Below are 26098 nucleotides of genomic sequence, written 5' to 3'. Positions count from 1 at the left end.
AATGTAAGATGATGCAGAGCAGAAGCCACAAGATGCTGAAGCTCTACATTTACGTTGGCGCTGTTCTGCATCTGCATTAGCGCTGATGTAGATGCAAAATGATGTAGAGCAAAAGCGATATATGTCAACGTTATGCATCTGTGTCGACATCGACGTAAATATAGAGCTATTGCTCTCCCACCAACATTAATAAAACACAAAACCTTTGCCTCACCTCCCGCCAACATGGATACAAAGCAATGTCGATGCATATGTCTTGCTTGAGACGTTAAAATTATTTTTATACCTATTATTTTTATATTACTCTTCATACGCATTAACAAAACACAAGACCTTTGCCTCACCTCTCGCCAACATAGATACAAAGCAACACCAACGCAGATGCTTCGTCTAGGACGTTAAAATTATCTTTTTATCTATTATTTTTATATTATTCTTTATCTGCATCAATAAAACACAAAACATTTTCCTCATCTCTCACCGATACAAAACAACGACATAAATGCCTCACCCGAGATATTAAAACTATCTTTTATCTTCCTATGTTATCACGTACTTTTATCTTCCCTTCCCTCAACAAAACCAATGACATTAGAATAAATAAAATTAAATATTTAATTTTATTTAATTATAAAATTTTAATATAAATTTTATAAACCTAGAGATCAAAATGCTAAAGAGATGAAACGTACACAGTATCACAATAAAGAAGATTGAGCGATAGAGAGAGTTGTTGACGGAGACAGATACCAATGATGAGAAGATGGCACTTAAATGAAAGAGAACCGAGTGTGCTTAACTCAGAAACAGAAATCTTGCATGACGTTGCATATGTAAGTTGCTATATGGCAATGCATAGCAGCGAATAATATAGATGTTGAGTTAATGCATGCTTGTATAAAAAATTCTGCGGGCAAATTAAACAATGGTGTAATTCCCAGTACTCCAAAAACATTCTTGAAACTGTTTATAGTATTGAGCAGTTGCACATAATAAATGTGGATGTCCATATCCTTCTACACGATATAGAGGTCCAGCAACAAAATCCTCGTTCTTCAAAGTTCCTCCACAAGACAGGAATAGGCTGCTACATAACCCACAGGTTGTAAAATAGAACGTATTGATCAATGCAACAACAGTGAAATATATATATCACAAATTCTAAAACCAAGATAGAACCGGCGTACCGCATATTCCTTGCTCACATCTTAATAGTGAAATAATCTGGGTCAAAATGATGCAGTCTTACGTAACCATCTTCGCCACCACTCGAGAAACTATGTAAAATAACAGAATTGTAAAAGATATAAGTTTGGAACATGCAGCTATTTAAATGATAAGCAAAAATAACGAGCCTGGATCAGTATCCAATTCCAGGAAGTAATAGATTCTTGCAAATAAATAAATAATGACTACTGGATGCCGACATGCTTCATGTTGACACTTCCTTACACCATGTAGACGCAAAAAAAGAAAGATACTGTAAAATCTAGGAGGTTTTGTTGCACAGCAGAAACTGCTGATACCATCACACAATAAAATCTAGAATTATATCTCATTCAACTATATTAAAAGATACTGTAAAATAGTGCAATCATTTCATCCCAGAGATCTTAAGTCTGAAACATGGGGAAATCAAGGAGGAAGAACAAACAGAAATGAAATGATATTCTGCTGATAAACCAAGATCACGTATCTGATTGCCAAATGAATGTTTGGAACAACCAAATCAGCAAAAAAAGAACAAAATCAACACCCAGGAGAAAGAAACAATGCCTTGTTCCTTGTACACACACAAGAATACACTTGCATGCATGCATGAACAATATAGGCAAGGATCACAGTAGAAAAACCAAGGAAAGTCATTAGAAATAAGTCCAACAAACCTTCAAATGCTACATGTCGCAACAATGTCTATCAAGAAGTTAATGTTGGCTCTCTTGATCTTTCTAAGAAAAATTTAAATTAAAAAAAATAGATCCTGAGACAAGAAACATAAGCTTGAAAACAAACCTTCTCCCATCAGGATTGAAAGCCAGAGCATTAATCGGTCCAAAATGTCCCTTCACACCCCCGATTTCTTCTTGAAGAATCTGTTTCAGAAACAACTAGAAAATAAATCTACTTGCAAAGCCTTAGTCAAACTCAACCACAAGCATTCAATACTAGTACAGGACAAAATTTATTGGCATTGTAGTAAAGAACTACATCACCTTGTGAAAGAATTTTGCCTCAAATTTTCCAGCACGACGATCAGTGGTTGTGACATGTACTGCCTCTTGGCCTCCCCCAATAACCACCTAAACAAGACCAAAATAGAGAAACTTATATACAGGATCAAATACTAACTTAGACCTGATGTCAAGTTCTATCTCTGCACCAAAATAATAACTAGCCACTGCACTCATCAAAGGTGCAGATAAGATTTAAGAACACATGGTATGTGAGGGTGAGCCCTGGCACCATAGGAAGGTTCTTTGCAACTTGGGTGACTAGAGTTCTAGTCATAGAAATAGTCTCTCTACTTGCAATGGTGATGCTGGAACATTGAATCTCCCAAACCCAGCATCGATGACAACCCTCGTACATTGAGACTTGGGGTGGCTAACTTCTACTACTACTATAGGGGCTGCTATTTCTTCCAAAATCATGATTTACATCCAAGCTTTGGTTGCTCATGAAAAGCCCATCCATAACACGGTTCAATATATGATCAAGAAACCCAAAAAAATGAAAAGAAATTAGTTACATACATGATCAAGAAGTGGAGATATCGCACAAGCATTGACTGGACGCTCGGTCACGTATGTCTTGATAAGAGTCAGAGTTCTAGCATCCCAGAGCTAAACAAATAGAACAAAAAAAAAGAAATAAGAGAAGAATAATAAGAAAAATGAAGTGAATCTAGTGGAATACAGAATTGCAGCATTAAGGATAGTAATTGACACCTTGGCAGATTTATCTAAGGAACCTGTCAAGAAGTGGGAACCATCAGCAGATTTTGACAGTGAGGTAACTGTTTTCTGATGACCAGTTTCTTTGTCAGATTCCTTCAACAGCTGGCCGGTCTGTAAAAGTTACAGACAAATGCAAGAATAAATATACAAGTAAGCAGTACACAAATACGAAAGTGAATAACGTGGATGTTATCAGTGAGGTGGCAAAATTTCTTAGGCATGTGTCCAAATCATGCATGTGCTTTTACCTTTTAATTTGTTATTTCTTGACTAAAGTCTCTTGGATAATACCATGCATGTGGACAGAGATTACCAAATTGACTTCCTTGAGTCAGATGATAACAAAAGAACAAGTTATCCATGAGTCAAGTTTGCCGACCATGCTTTGCTGTCTCACCCAATCCTTCACAAGGGCCACCAAATTTCTTTGAAGATCTGCCCCAAGGCATCAATGATGCCCAAACAGAAAATGTTTCTCATAAGCAGCCCCACATTACGGAAGAAGACTAGTTCCCACTCCGTGCAACCAAATTGATGTGATTCCAAAGATCACCACACTATGGAAACATTTATTTTTTTCACACAGTGTAAAATAAGTCAAGTTACCAGATTGCACAATCATGTGAGATTCTTACTTCCTATTCATTGCTACAAGAAATTCTAGCCAAGAAAAATATGACCAAAGTATACTCATCTGCTAACTAAAATTTGCTTGATATAGGAAGCAGAATATATTCATGAACAATTAAGTGTAACTCTATTAGAAGATAAAAATAGAAAAAAAAATTATGATGGTATGAGCAAGTCCAAAGAGATATATAGATTCCTGGTTGGATTCTGTGAGCCAATTGGAATTAATGGCATGACATTAAAGGTAACGGGAGACCTAAGAAAAATAATATTGGAAACGATAAGAAAATGAGTGGCAGCTCTTAGTTTGACAATTTGCCCTAAACAAACTTCAACATTGACAAAGATCCATATAATGGACCCCAAATATATGTTACATTATAACTTCTAGGGTATCTTGTATAAGAAGACAAATGCATGAACTCATAAATGGATCCAAAAGATGTGATAAAAATAATGGCCTACTGAAAGGATGATGCAACCCACCTCAGTATCCCACACACGGACTACTGCATCTTCACCAGCACTTATAATAGTCTTGTTTAGAGGTCCCCAAATAGCCCTATTTATTCGCCCCTGAGGCCCCTTGATTGTAAGGACTGACTCACTACTCTCTGCATAACAAGCCAATTTGCAGAAGTGAGTAATTGACTATTGTAAGAAAATATAACAAACTGCATATCAGGAATCACAAAGATAAATAAACAACTGAAGCTGTTATAGCTGGAAAGAGATCATAATTGATAATTTCAAGTCAAACACAGAAAGTGGTAAACCAGAGTCCAAAATTAATGTGAAAAGCTAAAAGAGGCAAGTCCTCAGTTCAATGATGGTTGATTGATCAGTAAACATGGCATTGATTCAAGCAGCAAAACTGGTGTAATCCCAGGGATAATAAAAGTTGGCAGAATAAATAAGGAGTTTTAAATATAAGAACCCTAATTATCTATGTTTTCATCATCTATATTTCAGCAAACCAAACAGAACAATCGATGCCATTTGACAGAAAGGTGTTTTAATGTATTTACAATTGATAAACATCTGTGATGCTAAATATATGAGAAACAAGGGCAACATGAGATGCTATAGATTTATATCTGAATCTATCAGGATATGGTTAAGTAAGTTGATCATTGACTTTACTTTTTTGATTTGTGTAAAATTATCTTTGTTCTGTCCACAGTGCCACATTTCAGTTTATCATGACCAATGTTTAATGAGCAATTATGAGGTACTCAAAAAAGTGTAAAAAATACTACTTGGTCAAGGCTTTTAAATGACACATCTAGCTGAGAAAGCTTTAAGTTCGAAGGAAAAAATAAGTCGGTCAGATAGTAAAGCCGCAATGGAAGAGTCATTGTTTATAGGTTAAATATGCATCATCTTAGAATTACAATGTCATGTAATATATAGGCGGCCTAAAAGAACCACATAATTTTAGTGAACTATCAATATACGTAATCTAAGAACAAAGTCCACTGGTATTTGAAGATACTATGTATAATACCTCCTTTTTTTATAATATATTTTTATATTTCTTTCCCTGCTCTTGTTGTCTACTTCAGGTTACATGACATGTTATAAATTTATGCACCTAAAGAAGGAAAGAATTTTTTTTTTTCAAAATGTGCAATAATTTCAGGTTCAAGATGATGTTAAACAGTTCATACGTTCATTAGGATCCCTTGCAATTCGTTTCACTTGAATGGTGGATGGCAACCCCATAAATGGATCAGTCGTGATTACGGCAAGCTTATCACCAACAGAGAAGTCCACAGATCTAGCTGGAGAATCAAAGTTGAAAGAATAGAGTTGGGCCCCTGTCTGGACATTCCATAGTTTCACGCTCTGATCTGCACTGCCCGTGATGAGGCGCATAGAGTCCCCTAGACATATAACAAAAGAATATCAGCCAATCAATCAAAGTATATAAGAAGAGAGAATTTTATGACCACGTCTTGAACAGAAACTAAGACAAGCATTCACATAGTATATATGTATCTCCAAACAATAAACAACAAACACTTCACAAAGTGCACCAAGATATATCTGTTCCTCATTGTCTTCAAAAGACAAACTACTGGCATATTTTTCCTGACTTGAAAATGCAACTGCATGTTCACTAATGTGGTTGGTACGGAACGATGTGGCATTTCCCTTCCAATAAAGCAAACAAATAACATAAATTTGTAATACTTCTGATGGAGAATATAATCTCATCAAATTTCTCTGTGATCTATTACTCACCTTATCAGGATAGCTGAAAAGCTGGCATGTGCACACAGCATCAATAATATTTCCAGAAAACACTCAAGCATATATGAATTCAGAATAAATATTGAAAGTAAAACATACAAATCTTCAGAATATGGGGAGGTGGATATATGACCATCAAGAACCAATTTTTCTTACGAAATTTGATTTACAGAACAACAAACTGACTACAATAGGAACAAAGAAGAACAGCTAAACATGATAAAATGGTCGAATCTTCAGTCAACCAAAATAAAGAGTAAAAAGAATATAAAAGAAAGGGACGTCAAAGAGAGAAAGCCCTCACGGGAGACGTCGCAGCACCAAACGGCGCCGTTGTGGCCTCGGTAAGTGCCGAGCCTCTCGCCATTGTCGGCGAACCAGACGGTGGGGTTGTGATCCTTGGCGCAGGAGAAGAGCAGATCCCCCTCCCGGTTGTACTTGAGGAACGTCAGTGGCCTTTCATGGCCCTTCATCAAGATCGGCCTCATGGCTCCTCTGCTCTCTCTCCCCCCACTCCCTCGATCGAGCCCGCTTCGCGATACTCGGAAAGAAACCTAATCGGTACGTTAGGGTTTGTGATGTTTCTTACATACATGAACCGGACTTGAACCGGACCGAGGGGGTTCGGCTTTTAGTTCACGTTAGGCGACCCAGCCTAAACCGGCCTATATGGGCCGCACATTAGGCCATAAAACAGGCCTTATTTCTTTTGGGCCTCAAATCTTATCACCTTATGTACTCCATAATCATGGATGGATGAGAGGCAAAATGCATCATTTATATCAAACAAGTTCCATATTTTATGAATAATAAGAATGTAACATTAGTTATACAGGAGATGGATTAAAGAACAGATATTCCAGGTTGTGTTCTATGAATATTGGAGTTGACATGGTCATAGAATTATGGATCCAATCTGGCATCAGGTGTGCACAATTTTTGATGTCATGTCTTTTGCCCATTTTGATCTTACATGTTGACCCAAAAAGGCCTTATAATGATTCATCATGTTGACTTGTATGATCTTAAAGAAATAGAACATATATTTTAGTCTCATATTGAGAGTGGACAAATATAGAATTGACTTATAATAATCTAATAAACATACTAAAGTCAACTTGAAGGTTTAAATTCAGTTTTATATTGTGATATAAATTAAGATTGATTTATATGATGGATGTTAATGGTTAGATTTAATGAAGTTAACATGTCACGGATCTTTAATTTGATCTAAGATGAAGTCTAACTCATGAGATTCTCATCTAAACATTGATGTGAAAGGATTATCCCTGCAATTAGAAATATTATTTTTTTGTTATTATAATAATTATTATTTCTTTTTCCTTGTTTAAAATCAACATCAGAGACATAACAATCATGTCACTGTTCTTCCACAAGTCAATTAGCCACCACCATTCCTTTCACACCAATAATGGGCACTTCTGTTCCACTTACTCTGTAATCTAATATTTATTTGCGCATGAAGTGCTTATTGGAGTTTCTTATCCACAAGTTAAGTGATGGCAAGCAGAAGTCAACTTACATAAAATATTAAGCCATGGCTATTGACAAGCATCCATATGGCAGAAGTAGAATGCGAGCATTGCTGTAAGTATTTGAGTGTCTATGCCACTTGGTTGACTTTGCAAAGGTTGGCTGATTAGCCTTTGAAAAACAGCATTCCTATGTGCATCCTATCACTCTTTGATAGGTTTTGATGAATTAAGAAACAAATAGAAAATTGATGAACAACTTGAAAAGGCAGCAAAAGTCAACAGGCCTTGATAACCCACTTCATGTCAGAAATGAATGCATTCTGCTGACCTGTGAGACAATATCAACCAACTCAGACATGGCTACTTTCCACTGCTTTTGGGTGGAAGCCTGGAGATCAGGAGCTGACCTGTGAAACAACATAGAAGATGAAGATTGGATGCCTTCACAAAGTAATGAGACTGAGTATTGCAGGAGGCTTTCACCACTAGGACAACTGCAATGGATCAGTCTTGTTGCTAAGTCAAGAACTCTCCCCTGAGAGCATGACCATGATATTGAAGTCTATCAGAAGTCTAAAGATGTTTAAAGAAAGGAAAGAGAAGATACAGTTGGTGGTATGTGGCAAGTGAGTGGTTTGGTCAACTGTGATGATTAGGAATAACAACTGGTGACAGCTTGGACTGTGCTTCCTTCTCTGTAAAAATGGAGTCCTCACAGGACAAGCAAAGAGGAATCCAGATGCTTCTTCCTCTTTTCATCCATGGCATATGGAAGAACTGGCTTTCTTCAGCACACATAAGAATGCAATGCAAAGCTCACTGTCCACTTCAGTCATTTCCTGTCATCAACAATAGGTAGTCAACTTCTGCAGACTAACAAGAGAAAAGAAAGTAGTGAAGGATCTTGCTGCAAGAAACTTGATTGGCACTCATCAAATGAATTGGTCGAGAAGTTTAATCGTGTCAAGAACCCAATCTGATCCTGCAAAGTACCCACCAGGTTAGTGTCAGATCAAGATGGGGGTGGATCATTACCTGACCCACTTGCAGGCTTCTTGTACAAGATATCCAGAATCTAGCAGCAGAGGACATGCCTGAATCTATTGTCTGCTAGAATGAGATTTGATGTAATCAGTGTGTATTGAGGTGATACTTTCTCACTTGATATGAGGCAAGAACACCTGTTTCATGGTTGTAAAGTTGTTTGAGTTTGCAGCTTTGTGCTTGGAACCAATTTGAGTTGTCTCTGAAGTTTGAAGGCAATGTAGCATCTTTTGCCTCTCAGTCTTCCAGCTCATGTATCACCTTGATGCATTATTCTGCAGCAAAAAGGCAAGATATATGATTCACTTCTTCCTATGTAGTGCCCACTAAATGAAGAATGTGGAGAAGCTTTCAAGCCATGACCAGAAGAAGCCTCAGTTCTTCTCTTAGGAAAAAGGCATTACAACAGGTGGAAACAGCAGTCATACCAAAGCTTTCTTTCCAAGGATAGTAGATTTGAGATCTGTGCTCAATGATTTTCTCATCATAATACTGTTCACTTTTCTCTGTCTAGTCAGAAAGCATTGCATCCAATTTCTTCTTGCTGAAGGCTTCAATCCAGTATTCATGGATTTGTATCATCACACTACCTGAATGATGAGATCTTTGATGACATTAGAATTAAGTAAGACAATTGCAAATAAACTCTTGGGAGATGTTCTTAATGAATGTACAGAGAACAAATCATACATAAGAATATGATCATAATATAAATAAAGCTGTTGTAATTACAGGACCAGAAATGGCTATTGCACTTGCAAGAACGCAATCTTTCTCCTGGTAATGCCTATAAAAACCAGCATACCTGGAGATCGACTACAAGCAACATCCACAAGACTCGAACCATCAAGCTTATTAAGACCAACATAGTGGCCATGCCAATGCCTAAAAATCCATTTGCAGCAGCCACCGGAGACACCCACTAACAGAGCAGAACCTGAAGAAAGCTAAAGGATTACAACATGACATGAACTACTGATCGGAAGAGAGAATAGAGTCCCAGTCGATCTCCCATGATGGATACTTGTGCAACTTAAAGCTCTCTGATTCATCCCATGGTGCCTCAGTGAAGTCCAAGTACTGGATTTGGGAGGCAGCTGTTGTTCCTGAGGAGGTCTCGTCTCCCTCGAGGGAAGACGAACTCTCGGATTTGTTGTCCTCTGAGCCTGAGCTGATGATTTCGTTCGCTGCTGCCACGTTTGGTCTAGTCTTCCCCTGTTTCTGTGAACTGACCATGCTCTCGCAGATGGCTTGGAGCTTGGCGTCAACAGAGGAGTGGAGCGGTGCGCCGAAATGAGCTCCATTTCTTCTAAGTTCCGGGAAGTTGAGCCTCGCGGCGTCGCCCCGGAGCTTGAATGCTGCACGGTCATAGGCCATGGCAGCTTCCTCTGCGGTATCGAAGGTCCCGAGCCAGAGGCGAGTGCGGTTCCGGGGGAGGCGGATCTCGGCGACCCATTTCCCCCAGTGGCGCTGCCGGACACCGCGGTAGAGCTTGGAGGGCTTCGGAGGCGACGCGGAGCAGCCAGATCGCTTCATGGATTGCGGCCGGGGGCCAAGGAAGCCCGCGTAAGCCATTTGCTGCTGCTCCGCAGCTGCCGAGAGTGGATGTTGGAATTGAACAGCGGGTAAGTAATTGAGGCCGATTCGAGCTTGTCGGCCGAGGGCATAGTCGTCTTGGATTCGGCTCAAGAAGCTCATTGCGGCCATGTCGATTGTTGTCGAAAAGGAACCACAGTAGGAATCAAAGATTGGATTTTGATGATGGTCACAGGAGAAAGGAGACGACTCGGAAGGGGAAGAGCTGGGGAGGTATGGACTTGGAGCACCTTGAATTGCTTCAAGTGCTTCACTCAAAGGATCTGATGAAGATGATGAGAAAACTTGCATGGTATTATGCATATCCACAGCAGTGGCCATGACTTCTCTATGAAGAAAAACAAGAGGCTTTTAGCTAAATTGGTTAGAAGAACAAATCCAACTGGTTCTAAAACCAAGCAAGGAACAGGGCAGGTGTAATAAACTAGGATATCAGAAGAACAGAGAACTGAGAACCAAACTGAGGGCAGAGAAAAATAAGCCCCTGAACTGAGGAAATCTGTAGAAGAGCAGAAAGCCAAGAACAAATGGTCTGGATTTCTGTTCTATGATGAAATGGAGACCTCTTGTTGCAGAAATTATTGCAAGAAAATGGCCAAAGAATGGCCTCTCTATCTCACCTTGAGAGACAACAACTAGATCAAAACAGGAGTTGAAGAAGGAGAAACTAAATCAAAAATTACTCCTTGATAACCTGCAGAGGATCTCTCAGCTCACCAAGTTGGAGTTGAAAATTTGAGTCCTTTTTTCTCTGCTCAGGGAAGGAGCCTAATGAAGAGTTTATATAGGCCTATAGCTCTTCCCTATGAACCAATGACTAGATGCCAGGTACCCAGTAGCCAGTGGAGGGGACACCTGGTAGCTGGTGATTGGCTCAGTGGTAGTTTGACCCTTGGCATCACAGCCTCTTGGGTTTCAATGTTGTGTGTTCTCTCAGTAATTAATAATGGCTTTGGATATGGGCATATTCCTGTGGGCTCAGGGGTGACATCATCTGGTTTATTTCTAGCCACAAGGCTTTGCTTTGTGGAGATTACAAGGCAAGCATGGTTGGGTTCACTACAAGATAAGAGCCTTCAGCTTGTGAAAAGGACAAGAAGAGTAGGTGTAATGGAAGGAATGACATGTCTTGAGCTCAATTAGGGTGGGCTATAAATTGTTCATAGGATGTTGATGTTTGAGGTTGGTGGTTTTTAGGGCATTATTTTTAGGTGATCATGCATATTAAGCTCAAATTAGGTATAGTGTGGGCTGTCCATAAGATGGTGATGTTTGAGGTTGGAGTTTTTAGTGGATGATTATTAGGTGATCATGATAAACAAGATAGAGTGTTCTGGAACAAGATAAACAAGAAAAATAATTAGAGAGACATTATAAAACAATATCCAAGAAACTTATCCTTATCTAATTCACCTAATTTATTGGCTCATGTAATAATCACCCACATAGATAAAATGTCTTTCAATTAGCCAAATTATGGAGATTTTGGATCCATGAACACATATACTGTTACTGAAGTAATAGTTCCAACTGCTATTAGTTATTTCAGAGATCATAGAATGAGACATCTCCATTTGTCAGATCTCAAAGTTATATGAGCTGCAAAATTATGCACCATTGATGAAGCATGATGCCAAAGAGGCTCAAGCAAAAAAGAGTTCTTCATTAGACTTTAAGAGTCACCTATATATCCTCTAAAACCAGATGACAGGACAGATGTTGCTGGCAATCCATCATCCTAAAATTCTACACTCCCAGTTTCTTCTGCAGGTAGAAAGAATGATACTTTTTTTCCTCTTTTTCTTTGTTTTTTTGGTCTGATGAACTTAGAAGCATCCTCTTCCTTCAAATATTTCTTTCTGCAGCTTACCTTTCTGCATCCTAATCCATAAATCTCAGATAAGGCAATTCTGATCAAGATCATTTGACCCCTTCACACAAGGAGATCCAGAATTCAAATGTCTACCCTCATCAATTTTATGTGACAAGTTTACAGAATTGCATTCATTGATTTCCTCCAAAAAAAGGTTATCAACTCTCAATTACTTATGCTACATGATCTCATCACTTCTTCACTCAGAGGAGCTACTTCCACTTGGTTTTAAACTGTCTCCTGCTGAAGTTTATGCTCTTACAAGATTCACCATATCTACCACTACTACATAGTGGTGAATCTTATGAGGGTGTTCCAGGTTAAGAGGTTGCCAGGAGTGGAAGAAGGTGAGCAAGACAAAGTGAAACCACATGATGACACAAGCCAATGCATTATGACACAGAAGTATGCATAAAACAATGGACAGCTTGGAGACATTTGGAATTGCCCTTAATTAAATCAGTAATCCACTATAGACCAAGTTAATAGATACAGTGATACACTGAACTATTACATGCCATGACCAAGTAGCATATCAGCCATCAGAAAGCAAAGATGATAGCGAAAGCATGCTGAATAAACTCGGAACAGATAGTAGCCACAAGCAGCGACAAACCACGTGATGAATGTCGCATAAAACCAATAAAGTGCCAGGACATTATAGGAGTCATTAGGACATAGAACCAAAGAGCCCAGAGGTAAAGTAGTATTCTACCTTAAACTTCAGATTGCTCATAGGTTGGAGAAGTTGGGCACAGACTGGCAGGGAAGAGTCCTTCAGGAAGCGTAGTGAGTTTGTGTATCTCATGTCTGAGGCAATACCGTTGTTGTGGGTTAGGAACACTTGAGCCCTCTCACAACCCTGGAGTGCAGTCTTGCATCCGCTCTCTGGGCTGCTAATGAGCACAGACTCACAGATCTCATTCTCATGCTCATCTGCAACTAGGATGTTGTAGGTTCCTGTGTGATCAGTCGTACCCTCAAAACTGCAGATCGTTGTACCAATGACTTTTGATCTACACTCAACTCACCTTTGCACCTGCAGAGAACAAAATGGTTTCACCATACTGAAACCAAAATCACAAAGAGCAGAGCTGCGGTGGCAGATATTGTCATAGAGGGGCAGAAACTCACCCCCGTTCCAAAGCCAATGTGAAAAGATATGAACAAAATCCATATAACTGCATCTTGAGCAATATCTAGTGACTGAAGATCAACCATACAAAAATTCAAAGACTTTGTGCATGTTCATCAATTAGAGAAGCTTTAATCAACATCATGATTTAATTACTCTCAGATCAGAGAACATGGGCACTAAAATAACTTTACATTTAACTTATTGGCAATGCCAAAATTGGATGCAAACTAAACAGCCTTCACTTTGTTTGACATACTTTCACCATGGTGTTCATTGGAGCCACAGAAATTGAAGAAATGATGCACAGAAAAAGGATGAACAATGAATGTATTTCTATTCTTTTCTGTTTTAGGTAATTTAGGCACAAACACGATAATTAAACAATTTTAGTACCATCTACGGCAGAACCATCAATTTATCATGAAAACTAATGTTCCCCATAAAATCACAATTTCAGACATATTTACAATTACAAATACATATGTACATGACAATTTACATCCAAACGACATGAGAAATTTGTGATGGCCAAAGTGAAGTTCTTGTTCAAGTGAAACAAGGCTGCTCCTGAAGCTTCACTACAATCCAACGCCTCACTCTTCTTTCTTCCGACTATTTTTTTTTTTCTATTAATCAACAGTATACTCCATAACATTCTGCTGTTTCTGTCCAAGTTGTCTGTAATTCTTCCCACCCACCATCAGTAATGTAATGTCTTCATATATCAATCCCTTGTTACCATCACAACTAATCTCTTCTGCATCTCTTGCCCTCATTCAACTCCAACAACTCTTAGTATCTATCAAATGACTTGACTCAAACAATTTAACCAGCCTTCCCACCCTTAATATTCCTCTGAAGGAAGCCTTCCCATCACAAGAACATTACACGTTTAGCAAATAGCTTGGTTGTAATTAATCTGAATACATAAGTATCGGAAGATATTGGCGTGCATATATCAAAGGTGATTGACCCCGTTTCATGAAAATTTTATGTACTTACAAAAGTATGAACTTTTCCTAAGCTCTAACTTTTATCTCCCTTATTGTACTTTTGGTGCATTTAAACAATCCAGGAAGCATTTTTGACATGGTAACAAACATCAATAATTACCTCAAGCATTTTCTGCTTTACATACAATAAAAAATAAACATTTTGAATCTATAAAAGAATAACTGTATACTAAGGAGATATGGTGTTTATTGTTTTTCCAGTAGATAGTGTATATTTTTGTGGCTTAGCTGTTGACAAAATATTATCTATCTTTAGACTATATATGTATTTGTGCTTTCTAACTTGAGCTTGGTCCCTTACCCTTTTCCAAATCAAGCGCCAAGTTTACCATATAAAACATTGGCTAAATAACAAAATCACAGGCTATAACATATTTATATACATATATGAACATGTATGGTCTATCGCCTCAGATATTAGAAAAAAGAATGTGTCGAAACAACATTGTCTCAAACAAATAAGTAAAAGATGATATATCATGAAAAAAAATAAGATATTTGTTCACTCATATACCAATCCTTCTACCAGTCAACTTCAGTCTATTTTTACTTGTATGGCATTGCAAATCTTTGCATGCATGACATCTATGAAAAAAAGCACCTTCTTTTCTAGATCTGCCGCTCAACTAATTCCACAATCTCCTACCGAATTCAAAAGAATGCATTCAATCTTACTTCTTCTTTCACCGTGAAGTTTCTGAAAGATCTATCGCTAAGGAACGCAATTCCCTGGCTGACATCAAGAATTGAACTTCCTAGTATGATTCTTACGGAATTCCACACCCCTCATCGTCGAGCAAGAACCTATTTTGAGGCCTTCCCCACAATTCCTTCCCATATCACATCTACAGTTGGCATGCCGATCACGAAGTAATATAGATTGACGGCCTAAAATCCAACAAAAGGCGAAACCCTTGTTGAACTTGATAGGAAGAGGGGATGGAGTTATCAAATAGAGGAAGAGTACGACAAGCTTCAATCTTCTATATTTCTCTCAAGAAAAACTCTTTACAAATTTCAGAAACTCTATTACACTCATGACCCAACATATGGGGTTTATATAGTCTCCAAAGATACATTATATTAATTGTATTCAAGATGAATCATTCTCTTTCAAGAAACCCTTTCAAGAACCAATAACCAATGTGACTTATCCTTCTATAGACTTTTAATTCTTCTTCTTGTTGTAATGATTCTCCCACTTGATGCAATGAACCTTTTTATGACACTTGAACAAGTTTAATTCCAACATTCTCCCCTCTTAAACTTGTTCCATCCAGCATGTCAAGTTTCCTTCGAAGTTGTTGAATATATACCTCTTCTTCAAGAACTCCATTAAGAAATGCTGATTTGACATCCATTTGTAAAATCTTCCATTTCATTTGAGCTGCTAGAGAGATAAGTAATCTTACTGTCTCCAATCGAGCAACTAGCGCAAATACTTCTTCATAATCAATCCCATATTGTTGTTTATATCCCTTCGCAACCAATCTGGCCTTGTATTTCTCCACATCTCCTTTTGCATTTCTTTTTGTTTTGAAGATCCACTTAACACCGATAGCTTGGTGGTCTTCTGGAAGTGTAGTAAACTCCCATGTATTATTTTTGTTAATTGCATGAATCTCTTCATTCATAGCTTGTCGCTATTTTTCATCTCTATAAGCTTCTTCGAAGGTTAATGGATCATATCCTGCAAAAAGACAAAATAATGAAAGTTCATCATTGTTAGTATCAATCCTTCGAATTACTTCATATAGGTCCTGAATCGGTCTTGTCCTTCTTATAATTGGACTTCTTGAATCATGTGACCTAGCTGATCTAGGTGATGATTCTGGCAAAGCAACTTCGGTGCTTGCTTGTATTATATCATCTTCTTCTGAAACTACAGCTTTCTTATGCTGCTCATCACTTTTCCAGTTCCAAATATGTTGTTCATTAAACTCAACATCTCTTGACATCACAACTTTATTTGTAATAGGATTGTAGAGTTTGTAACCACTGGAATTTTCTGGATAACCTAGCAAAATGCATTTCTGACTTTTATCCTCCAATTTTGTTCTCTTTTCTTCTGATATCTTAGCAAATGCAACACTTCCAAAAATCCTTAAGTGATCAACTCTTGGTTTTTGTAAGCTCCATGCTTTTTCTGGTGTAACATTACCAATTCGCTTTGTCGGAAACCTGTTAAGCAAATAAACTGCACAAGCAACAACATCACCCCAAAATTCTTTCGGAATTTTTCTTTCCTTTAACATGCATCGGACCATATTAAGGATAGTCCTATTTTTTCATTCTGAGACACCATTTTGTTGAGGTGTGTATGGCATGGTGAATTGATGTAGAATTCCATTATTTCTACAAAAACTTTCAAATTCATTTGATATATATTCACCACCTCTATCTGTTCTTAAACATTTAATCTTACAACAACTTTGTCTTTCAATCAAATCCTTAAATTCTTTGAATTTGCTTAAAACTTATTTCTTTTCTTTTAACATGTAAATCCAAGTTTTGCCACTATGATCATCAATAAATGTAAGAAAATACCTGCTTCCTCCAAGTGTTACTGGATTGATAGGGCCACAAACATCCGAGTGCACCAGATCGAGTCGATGTCATGCTCTTTTTGTTCTTCTCACTTTGAAAGGCTTTATTTCTTGTTTACTCATGACACATACTTCACATAGTTTTGCTGGGTGATCAATTTTTGGCATTCCTGTCACCATATTATACTTTTCTAGAAGTTTCAAAGCCTCAAAATTTAAATGAGCATATCTAAGATGCCAAAGTGTAGAAATATCCTCAATATCAGCTTTAAAACAATTTGATTGATCAAAAATACTCAAATGTAGAGGAAACATTCTATTCCTTGCCATTTTCACATGTGATATCAATGTTTTATTCTTGTCACGAATTGAGAGAGCCATATCTTTCATCTCAATATCATAACCTTTTTCAAGTAAATGTCCCAAGCTTAGAATATTATTTTTCATATCAGGAACATAATAAACATCTGAAATGCATAATTCCTTGCCATTATTAAGTTCAAGGAGAATTTTACCTTTGCCTCTTACTGGTCTTTGAGACAAATCACCAAATGTAATATTCCCGGAATAACTTGTATCCATTTCTGAAAATAGCTCTTTGATGCCACACATGTGATTTGAGGCTCCTGTATCTAGATACCATGTCATAGACCGATCATTTTTCAAATTTTCATAACTCATTAGCAAAACTTGATTTTTCTTCTTTTCTTCCTCAACAAAATTTGCCTTATCACCTTGATTGTTAGGATTATAATAACATTCATAAGAGTAATGTCCATACCTTTTGCAAACATAGCATTGTATTTCAGACCTTTTAGAGTTTCTGCCACGTCCACGGCCTCGGTCACGTCTTTGACCATAACCTCGGCCTCTTTGGCTATAATTTTCTCCAACATCTTCACTGTTTGGAGATTCTTGATTGGTCTGATTTCTGCCTCCTCGTCCTCTTTGAGAATTTGATTCTCTTTTATTTTCAAGAGCAAACTTAGTTTGTAGTGCTTGCTCCATAGTTTTCTCTTCTCCTCTTTTTGTAATCCTTTGTTCATGAACTTGAAGGGAACCCATAAGTTCTTCTAAAGACATTTTTTCCAAATCTTTAGATTCTTCAATCGCAACAGCAATAAAATCAAATTTCGGATCTAGAGATCTCAATATTTTTTCTATTACTCTCTGATCATTTACTTGTTCACCATTTCGTCTCATTTGATGAACAATAGAAATGATTTTTGAGAAGTAATCAGAAATAGTTTCAGAAGTACCTTGTTGTAATTTCTCAAACTCGGCTCGTAAAACTTGTAGACGAAGTTTCTTTACCTTATCAACACCACCGAATGCTTTTTGAAGCATTTCCCAAGTCTCCTTTGAAGTATTTGCTGGAGCGATGATCTCGAACATTGTATCATCAAGCCCTTGGTAGATTGTGAACAAAGTCTTTTTCTCCTTCTTCCTTCTTTCTTTGAGTTGTTTTCTTCATTCTGCATTCATTGCTCCTTCTTCTGCTGGACTTGGTTCAGCAAATCCATCTTCTACAAACTCTCATACATCTTGGGAGCCTAGAAGAACCTTCATTTGATGCACCATATGTCATAATTTTCTTTTGTCAATCTGGGGATCTGGAGTTGGATGACACTCAAGGAAGAAGTCATAGCTTAACCTATGCTCTGATACCAAATGTTGAACTTGATAGGAAGAGGGGATGGAGTTATCAAATAGAGGAAGAGTACGACAAGCTTCAATCTTCTATATTTCTCTCAAGAAAAACTCTTTACAAATTTCAGAAACTCTATTACACTCATGACCCAACATATGGGGTTTATATAGTCTCCAAAGATACATTATATTAATTGTATTCAAGATGAATCATTCTCTTTCAAGAAACCCTTTCAAGAACCAATAACCAATTTGGCTTATCCTTCTATAGACTTTTAATTCTCTTCTTGTTGTAATGATTCTCCCACTTGATGCAATGAACCTTTTTATGACACTTGAACAAGTTTAATTCCAACAACCCTCACCTCTGATGTAGGTTGACGTCGACGTCTCGAACCCGGCACAACAGGTGTCGCGGAAGACGCGGCCCTGGGCGACGAACCCCCGCTTGACGCCGGCGACGTCGCGCTCGGCAAGGGCCAGCGCCGCGAGGACGCACGCCACCACCAACATGGCAGCGGCCGCGGAGATCAGGAGGCTTGGCCATCGCCGCAGTGGTGGAGAGCAGAGCAAAGAAACGAGAACCAGCGAGGGGACCCTACGAAGCAGAGGCAAAGGTGTTCGAGGGAAGGGTGGCGGTCACTCGCGATAAGAAAAGGAGGTGGCTTTTGCAGTGTTGAGAATGAGGAAGTTTCAAAAATTGACGACGTGTCGGGCCCAAAAGCGGTGAGGTAAGTTTAGAGACCGTCACGGGATCCGACTAATATAGGGTATATGAGATGGCGGGCCACGGCCAGGGCGACATGGGGTAAGCATACCGTCGTCATACGGAGATCGTCCGAGTCGTGGGATCGGAGTTTTCGTGAAAGCGAGTGCAGGACTCGGACGAGTTAAGGTTCCTCTTAACTATCGGATCAATTTAATGTCCTCATTGAAATCAAAATATTGTTATTGAACCCAAATAATAAGAAATAACAAAGATATATTTATTTTGTAGGAGATGAGAGATCCTCTCACCCGTTATTACACAAACAAAAACTCATGAAATGCTTGATGATCTAAAACTAACAACAACTAGAAATCTAACAACAAACAAGCTCGAGAAAGAACTTGGAATCAGAGACTTGAGACCCAGACGTCATACTAGTCTAAACCAGCAGATAAAGCCAGAGAAGACAGCAAGCAAGGACGAAGGGAAGAGATGTGAGCGTTGGCGCATCAGATGACGGGGCTTCCTCCGGCGCTCCATCGGCGGCCGGAGCCGGAGAAAGTTCAACTGACGTGCTTGGCGGTGGAGTTGCTGGAGACGCAGGAGGTTCTGGCGTTGGGAGCGGCGGTGAAGGTGGCGAGGGCGGTGTAGTTGGCGCCGGATGCGGTGACAAACCTGGAGATGGCAGTGGTCCTGATGGTGATGGTGATGGACCTGGCGATGGATGTGTGGGTGCAGCACCTGATCAACGAAGATTAGAATCACGTTGTCGAGTGCAATGAGAACTCGTTAGAATTCATGTTCGTAGAGCAATCGATCATTGTTCTCTACATGAGAATGGGAAGATAACTTACGTGGAGAACCACCCGGAGGACTTGCAGCTGCGATTTCAATGAAGCCAAATGATCAGAATAACAATTAACACATGCAAAAGGAAGCAAGATTGCATGGCACACCATCAGGTCTTCTTCAAACAATAAGGAAGAATTTAAGATCAAGCACAGATATGATTTCCATGAGAGCATCAGACGAACATACCATCGCAATGAACTTTGGGCGCCCGCACGGAGCAAGCGACGGGGAGGCCAACAACACGCGTAATATTGAGGGCGATGCCGAGATTGGAAGCCTCGTCCAGCGACTGGCAGATGCACACCGGACTCTGGGTAACGACAGTGGCAACACCGGCACAGCACGCCTTGCTGGGGCTGGCGGTGTCGCTGCCATTGGTCACGTAGGGCAAGCAATCCAACAGACTAGTGACGACGTTGGAGCAGTCGGCGGGTGGCGGAGCAGCAACCGCGGCGGAGACCGACAAGGCATAGACGGCCATCAAGCCAGCGACCAACGCCACCCTAGCCATTGCAGACCGCAGGACAAAGATGAGCGGTGGCTCCCAGGCGCTGTCAATACAGCATGTAAGAGATTAGGGTTTATATATATATGTGTGTCTATAGAGAGACAGAGAGGAGGAGGAGGAGATGAGGACAAGGGATATAGGAGCTTGTAAAGTCTGTCATCCAGCGTGAGGTATGTATAAAAGGATTGTTTGGATCTGGAAATCTTGACTGGTTGGATTGGTGCAAAGGATTCCAAATTGGAATGCACTTATTATTAGCTGTTATGACTTTTGGACAGAAAAAACATGCATGTCAAGAATGCTGGCAGTATTGATTGATATGCTGTTTTCGTATCATACGTTTCTATAATTTCTTCCACAATTTTGTAAGTGAATCAATGTCAATCGCTTAATCTTTCCATGCTTTCACTGCTAAGATCCATTTGATTGATTTATTGATGAAAAGGGTGCGTGGAAATTCATTAATTTTTAATTAGGAAGGAAGAAAAGATAATTAAGAGAAAACTTCATTTCGAATATGATATTAGGATTCGAATTCCTCAGTAATTATGATTGATTTTCTTTTTAATACTAAAAGGTGAGGCAATTACTGATCAATGCATGTGAATATCGTACTTCACTAAGGAAAATGGATGGTTTAGGAAATATGAGATTTTTTTTCTTTTTTTTTTTTTTTACCAACACTGAAGTGACCAAAGAGATATATATATATATATATATATATATATATATATGTATATATATGTATATGTATGTATATGAATATATAAGTATGTGTATGTATATATATGTATGTGTGTATATATATATATACACACACACACGCGAGCAGTGATTTCAATCTCTTTCCCTCTTTCATGCATCCGAACACAGGGAATGTGGCCATGGAGATCAGCCAAGAACAAGCGAACAAAGAACACAGAGAACTGTCCCCCCTATCTATCCATTTCTTCTGTTCCCGCCCTGAGAAAACTGTCCTTTATTGTGGATCAAATACGACTCTGATTCCCTGACAGACACTAGCGATTCAAAACCTTAATTGGCATGATCAAGAAATAGTCAATAAGCATGCAAGAGTTCATCCAACATCTCCAAAACACACGGCAAAAATGAAATCTGGATTGGATTGTTTTGTGCATGTCTTAGTGAGTGTTACCGAAGAAGCACAAGTGCACGAGACGGACAACCTCAAGCAACAGTTATGTAGGGCTCTGCTCTAATGGCCGCTACAGTTGCCGAGAAGGAGATGTCCATCCATCTCTACCTTATCCTTCTCTGCTATGTATCAAGCGAAGTAGAATTCTGCAAGCTCGAGACTCGATGATTCTGAGCTGAGCTGATCGCTTGTGCTATAACTCCTCCACCTCTATCGAGTTCCTTTTGCCTTTTTCTTCGGATGAAAGAAGAGAACTTTACTGAATGCTAATGATTGTGGAGTGAATCTTCTCCTGTGCTCATATGACGCCAGAGAATCCATCACATCGCAGCGTCGCAGTCCACCAATTCCCAGGGGACCATCCTTTTCCTCTATATCTATCTCACTTATCACTCCTCACAAGCTCACGCCTCCTCCTCCTCCTCCGTAGCCTCACATCTCTGCCATGTTTCAGCGAGCAGGAAGCTCTCGGAGTTTCCCCAAACACTTCAACCCAGGAACCACGGGGTCCTCTTCAGGTAACTCTGCATCTGTGCCGGATCATGGTTCCAAGGTATCAGCTCGGTCTGAGACGTCGCTGCTGGTGCTGAATGCGCCGGAGCCGCCTCCTCCATGGCAAGAACTCTCGGGGCGCGTAAGGAGGGCAGTTCTCGCTGAGGTCAACAGGCCATCTTCCTTGACCAAATGCTTCGTTTCGGTGCTCCGTGGCCTCTTTCCCATCCTTCGCTGGGGAAGGCACTACGATCGCAAGTCGTTCAGGCGAGACTTGATGGCTGGCCTGACTCTCGCGAGCCTCGGCATCCCTCAGGTGGTTCACATAGTGAATTGTGTGCACGTAGCTGCTTCTCGTTCTTCGACTTCTGCTACCGTTTTCTGAAAGCCATTTCGTCTTTCGCAGAGCATCGGATATGCTAATCTAGCCAAACTCGATCCCCAGTTCGGCCTTTGTAAGTTGCCATCTCTAGCTCACATAGCATACGCTTGATCACCATTCTTATTCCTTGTAATACAGATTCAAGTTTTGTGCCACCTTTAATCTATGCTGTGATGGGGACTTCACGAGATATAGCAATAGGACCGGTCGCCGTCGTCTCTCTTCTGCTGTCGTCCATGACTCAGAAACTAGTGGATCCTTACACCCATCCTGAGACGTACAGATCGCTGGTCCTCACTGCTACCTTTTTCGCTGGCATCTTCCAAGCCTCGTTTGGATTTTTCAGGTCAGTGGTTTCTTGTCAATTTAGTATCAGGTAAATCTTCTCTCTCTCTCTCTCTCTCTCTCTCTCTGCAGCAATATCACTAGGCTAATCTTATCTCCCTCTTGATCAGTTAATCTTATCTCTTATCTCTCTCTATTCATATATGTTTGCTCGTCACCGTCTAAAAACGATAAAAATAAAATACTATGATGTAATTAAAAAAAATATTTTCGATCAAAAAAACCATTGTAGTATTTAAATAAAAGATAATACAAGAACACTTACAAGATATTCTATTTATAAGACGTAGCGGTAACGATCATATTCCATCATTTTACTCATGAGAACTATCCTATAATTTCTAGATGTCTATAACTATCTAGAACATCATAACAATCTAGATAATTACTATAAATCAATTCTTAACGTAAAGTAGAAAACCTGTGTTGTTCAACTGATTTATCACTCTTCAGATTGGGTTTCGTCGTCGACTTTCTTTCACACGCCACAATTGTGGGATTCACCGGAGGAGCTGCAATCGTGATAGGTCTTCAGCAACTAAAAGGACTCCTTGGGATCAATCACTTCACCAACAACACTGATGTTGTTTCTGTCATCAAGGCTGTTTGGTTTGCAGTTCATCAACCAGTAAGCATAGCATGCTTTGATGCAAGTATCTCTAATCCTGCAATGAATTCTCATCGAACTCGATATGTTTTCGTGTCTCGCTGGTGACAGTGGAACCCTGATAACTTTCTCATCGGGTGCTCCTTCCTCGTGCTCATCCTTATCGTGAGATCCATAGTAAGTAATGCAGAGTTTTACTCCTCCTTATATTTCGATAGAAAGATCAGCTGAAGACACTAGTGTCATGTCATTAGGGTTTGAGGAAAAGGAAACTCTTCTGGTTGGCTGCCATCATTCCTCTGCTCTCTGTCATTCTATCAACTCTTCTGGTATACCTGACAAGAGCGGATAAGCATGGCGTTAAGATCATACGGCAAGTTAAGGAAGGATTGAATCCGAGCTCGGTCAAACAGATACAGCTAACTGGTCCATTCATTGGAGAGACAGCAAAGATTGGCCTCATTTGTGCCATCATCGCCCTCACGGTCTGCCTCTAAATATGAACTCAGAAGGATCATTCAGCTGAACACCATGGCCACGTTTAACTTGAAATGAGATTGCAGGAGGCTGTTGCTGTAGGCAGATCATTTGCTGCAGTAAGAGGCTATCAGCTGGATGGCAACAAGGAAATGGTGGCAATGGGATTCATGAACATTGCTGGATCCTTGTCTTCCTGCTACGTTGCGACAGGTAAACAGATTGCTTAGATTATTCTGCACTTACAGAGTAATAGTAAGTACTGCAAGTTCTTCCTCAAACGTTGCAGGATCATTCTCCAGGACCGCAGTAAATGTGAGCGCAGGCTGTGAAACCACGGTGTCGAACATGGTCATGGCCATCACTGTATTCGCATCCTTGCAGCTGCTGATGAAGCTATTGTACTACACACCAGTCACCATACTGGCTTCCATCATCCTCTCTGCCCTCCCGGGCCTCATCGACATAAAAGAAGCTTGCAGGATCTGGAGGGTTGATAAGATGGATTTCCTAGCTTGCCTCGGAGCTTTCCTTGGTGTTTTATTCGGATCAGTGGAGATTGGTCTGCTGACTGCGGTGAGCTGATCGAACGCAAATCTCTCTCTGGTTCTTTGTTCACAGCAGATGAATCTTGTTCTAGTTTTTGCCTCAGTAGACATGCAGGCAAAATTCCGACTTCGATTTCGACTACAATCGCTACTTTCTGATGACACACTACCTGAACATTTGATGACTCTGTTGTTTCCAGGTAATCATCTCCTTTGCAAAGATAATTATTAGTGCACTTGTGCCGAAAACAGAGATGCTTGGAAGGATTCAAGGAACAGACATATTCTGCAGCATGAGACAGTACCCATCAGCTGTTGAGACACCAAATTTACTGATACTTCGCATCGATTCACCCTTCCTTCATTTCATGAATGCCAACTCCGTAAAAGAAAGGTAAGGCGAAGCAGTTCATGGAGTGTTGGCCGTCGCTTCCCTCCTGGCCTTGAACTCACCCGACAACGGAAACCATGTTGCTGCAGGATCTTCGCGAGGATAACAGGAGGATGCGATGCAACGATGACCAGATTCGTGGTCCTGGACATGTCAAGTAAGTTCATTGATTAGCTTAAAGACAGCGCCAAATCTCACTCTCCGCATTCTTCTTCACACGACCATCTAAATCCGACCATTGTGGGTTGCAGATGTCACGCACATCGACACATCAGGTATTCCTGCGGTCGAAGAAATACACAAGAAGCTGACCTCCAATGGTGTTCAGGTGAGCCAGACATGATAAGGACACAAAGCCATTCCTTCTTTTCTGGAAATCGATCGGTCAATCTAAACTCCTTGCTTGGAAATTTCATTTGATGTTACAGCTAGCTATAGCGAATCCCGGCTGGCGAGTGATTCACAAGATGAAGTTGGCCGGGCTGGTGGACATAATAGGAGAAGAATGGATCTTCCTCACCGTGAGCGAAGCTGTTGAAGCTTGTGGCTGTGGCAACGAGGAAGACAGCAGCTTGAGTGGGTGAGGTGTAAGCTATCTTCAAGCAATGGTTTGGTTGCAATAAATGAACCTTGTCGAAACTCTGATTCATGGCCTTCATGGTGATGAAATAAAACTTTGCATCCAGTGAAGTAAGAAATCCTGAAGGCACTGCAAACAGGAGGCCATCAATGGTTCGTCCCCCACCACTTCTAAAAGTCCACCTTCTGAAGCCACCGGGATCGACCTCCATTCCTCAGATTCCCCACCAAAAGAGTCAAAGGAATCCAACTCAAAATCCATTATTCCTGAAAGAGATAGTAAAAGAAGCTCCTGTGTTGGAGATTTAACAGTAAAAAAGGAACCGGGGTCCTCACTCTCACCTGGTTGGCTGCCTTGAACCTCCACTGTTGGTGGCCGAGAATGATTTGGAACGCACATCCATCAAGCAAGAGCCGTCCCCTGTTCATTAATTTCGCTTGACGATAATGAACGATGGATCAGTACGGAGTTGTGTCTTTTGATGGCTAGGCAAGCAGCAATGTGGCGATTGCTAAGAACAAATCGATAGGAGGGGAAACAAAGGAGATCAGTCAGCGATGGACAAGGAACATGGAGTCTGGCCATCTCTATCTATCCCTCAGGATTAAGACAAGAAAAAAAAAAGGAACTAAAATCCAAAGATTAAGTGAATGAAGGGAAAAAAACAAGAACAAAAATTTCATTTTTATGTTATTGATTCGATACAATGAATGAAAAGCATCTTTATTAGTGAAAACAATGCATAAAAAGAAGAAAAAAAATGCACATAGGTAGGTATATAAAGACTGGTTTGAACAAAAAAGACATTTCTTTTCCCTCTTCAGTTTCTCTTATTTGAAACCTCAAAGATGA

General features: G+C 39.8%; 4 protein-coding genes across 8 annotated transcripts; 1 reads left to right on the top strand and 3 right to left on the bottom strand.

Annotated features, from left to right (window-relative positions):
* Window positions 1-877: 877 nt before the first annotated feature.
* Window positions 878-6411, bottom strand: LOC103976100 (eukaryotic translation initiation factor 3 subunit I). Of its 2 annotated transcripts, none has more exons than XM_018819565.2 (9): window positions 6148-6411; window positions 5258-5473; window positions 4074-4201; window positions 2949-3068; window positions 2754-2843; window positions 2214-2300; window positions 2014-2093; window positions 1188-1277; window positions 878-1087 (listed from the first exon to the last, which is right to left on the bottom strand). In XM_018819565.2, the coding sequence occupies exons 1-8, from the start codon at window positions 6329-6331 to the stop codon at window positions 1202-1204; spliced, it is 981 nt and encodes a 326-aa protein (XP_018675110.1). In that variant the 5' UTR covers window positions 6332-6411; the 3' UTR covers window positions 878-1087; window positions 1188-1201. The 2 variants fall into 2 exon arrangements, with proteins under 2 accessions (XP_018675110.1, XP_009389562.1); XM_009391287.3 differs by having other exon boundaries at window positions 878-1084.
* A 1199-nt stretch (window positions 6412-7610) lies between these two features.
* On the bottom strand, window positions 7611-10723 carry LOC103976102 (ethylene-responsive transcription factor RAP2-13-like). 3 transcript variants are annotated; one of them, XR_010484454.1, is made up of 4 exons: window positions 9189-10723; window positions 8812-8973; window positions 8375-8658; window positions 7616-8178 (listed from the first exon to the last, which is right to left on the bottom strand). XR_010484454.1 is itself a non-coding variant. In XM_009391289.3 (1 exon), exon 1 carries the CDS (start codon window positions 10298-10300, stop codon window positions 9356-9358), a length of 945 nt encoding a protein of 314 aa, XP_009389564.2. In that variant the 5' UTR covers window positions 10301-10723; the 3' UTR covers window positions 9071-9355. The 3 variants fall into 3 exon arrangements, 1 of the variants encoding a protein (XP_009389564.2); XR_010484453.1 differs by having other exon boundaries at window positions 7611-8658; XM_009391289.3 differs by lacking the exons at window positions 7616-8178; window positions 8375-8658; window positions 8812-8973 and having other exon boundaries at window positions 9071-10723.
* Window positions 10724-19164: 8441 nt separating this feature from the next.
* On the bottom strand, window positions 19165-20294 carry LOC103976397 (non-specific lipid transfer protein GPI-anchored 4-like). The gene is made up of 3 exons (XM_018822236.2): window positions 19947-20294; window positions 19763-19789; window positions 19165-19649 (listed from the first exon to the last, which is right to left on the bottom strand). The coding sequence occupies exons 1-3, from the start codon at window positions 20269-20271 to the stop codon at window positions 19348-19350; spliced, it is 654 nt and encodes a 217-aa protein (XP_018677781.2). The 5' UTR covers window positions 20272-20294; the 3' UTR covers window positions 19165-19347.
* A 1523-nt stretch (window positions 20295-21817) lies between these two features.
* LOC135582283 (low affinity sulfate transporter 3-like) lies at window positions 21818-25920 on the top strand. Of its 2 annotated transcripts, none has more exons than XM_065095758.1 (13): window positions 21818-22232; window positions 22323-22371; window positions 22437-22644; window positions 23097-23271; window positions 23362-23427; window positions 23505-23735; window positions 23814-23940; window positions 24017-24303; window positions 24476-24669; window positions 24756-24823; window positions 24918-24994; window positions 25095-25246; window positions 25353-25920. In XM_065095758.1, exons 1-13 carry the CDS (start codon window positions 21870-21872, stop codon window positions 25552-25554), a joined length of 2199 nt encoding a protein of 732 aa, XP_064951830.1. In that variant the 5' UTR covers window positions 21818-21869; the 3' UTR covers window positions 25555-25920. The 2 variants fall into 2 exon arrangements, with proteins under 2 accessions (XP_064951830.1, XP_064951832.1); XM_065095760.1 differs by having other exon boundaries at window positions 21819-22232; window positions 25095-25251; window positions 25353-25468.
* The last annotated feature ends 178 nt before the right edge of the window (window positions 25921-26098 follow it).

Source organism: Musa acuminata, chromosome BXJ2-2 (assembly GCF_036884655.1).
Source record: "Musa acuminata AAA Group cultivar baxijiao chromosome BXJ2-2, Cavendish_Baxijiao_AAA, whole genome shotgun sequence".
In the NCBI taxonomy this organism is placed as follows: domain Eukaryota; kingdom Viridiplantae; phylum Streptophyta; class Magnoliopsida; order Zingiberales; family Musaceae; genus Musa; species Musa acuminata.
The sequence above is the reverse complement of the archived record's forward strand: the minus strand, read 5'-3'. Positions and strand labels throughout refer to the sequence as shown.

Excerpts from the sequence above, each read along its gene's own strand:
- LOC135582283 (XM_065095758.1), top strand. The coding sequence starts at position 21,870 with ATGTTTCAGCGAGCAGGAAGCTCTCGGAGTTTCCCCAAACACTTCAAC. Across the intron at positions 22,645-23,096 it reads GCCTCGTTTGGATTTTTCAG|ATTGGGTTTCGTCGTCGACT; the intron begins GTCAGTGGTTTC and ends ATCACTCTTCAG. Across the intron at positions 23,272-23,361 it reads GGTTTGCAGTTCATCAACCA|TGGAACCCTGATAACTTTCT; the intron begins GTAAGCATAGCA and ends CGCTGGTGACAG.
- LOC103976102 (XM_009391289.3), bottom strand. The coding sequence starts at position 10,300 with ATGGCCACTGCTGTGGATATGCATAATACCATGCAAGTTTTCTCATCA.
- LOC103976100 (XM_018819565.2), bottom strand. The coding sequence starts at position 6,331 with ATGAGGCCGATCTTGATGAAGGGCCATGAAAGGCCACTGACGTTCCTC. Across the intron at positions 4,202-5,257 it reads TGCAAGGGATCCTAATGAAC|AGAGTAGTGAGTCAGTCCTT; the intron begins GTATGAACTGTT and ends CTTGTTATGCAG. Across the intron at positions 2,844-2,948 it reads CCTTAGATAAATCTGCCAAG|CTCTGGGATGCTAGAACTCT; the intron begins GTGTCAATTACT and ends CTATTTGTTTAG.
- LOC103976397 (XM_018822236.2), bottom strand. The coding sequence starts at position 20,271 with ATGGCTAGGGTGGCGTTGGTCGCTGGCTTGATGGCCGTCTATGCCTTG. Across the intron at positions 19,790-19,946 it reads GCCCAAAGTTCATTGCGATG|CTGCAAGTCCTCCGGGTGGT; the intron begins GTATGTTCGTCT and ends TTGAAATCGCAG. Across the intron at positions 19,650-19,762 it reads TCCTCCGGGTGGTTCTCCAC|GTGCTGCACCCACACATCCA; the intron begins GTAAGTTATCTT and ends TTCGTTGATCAG.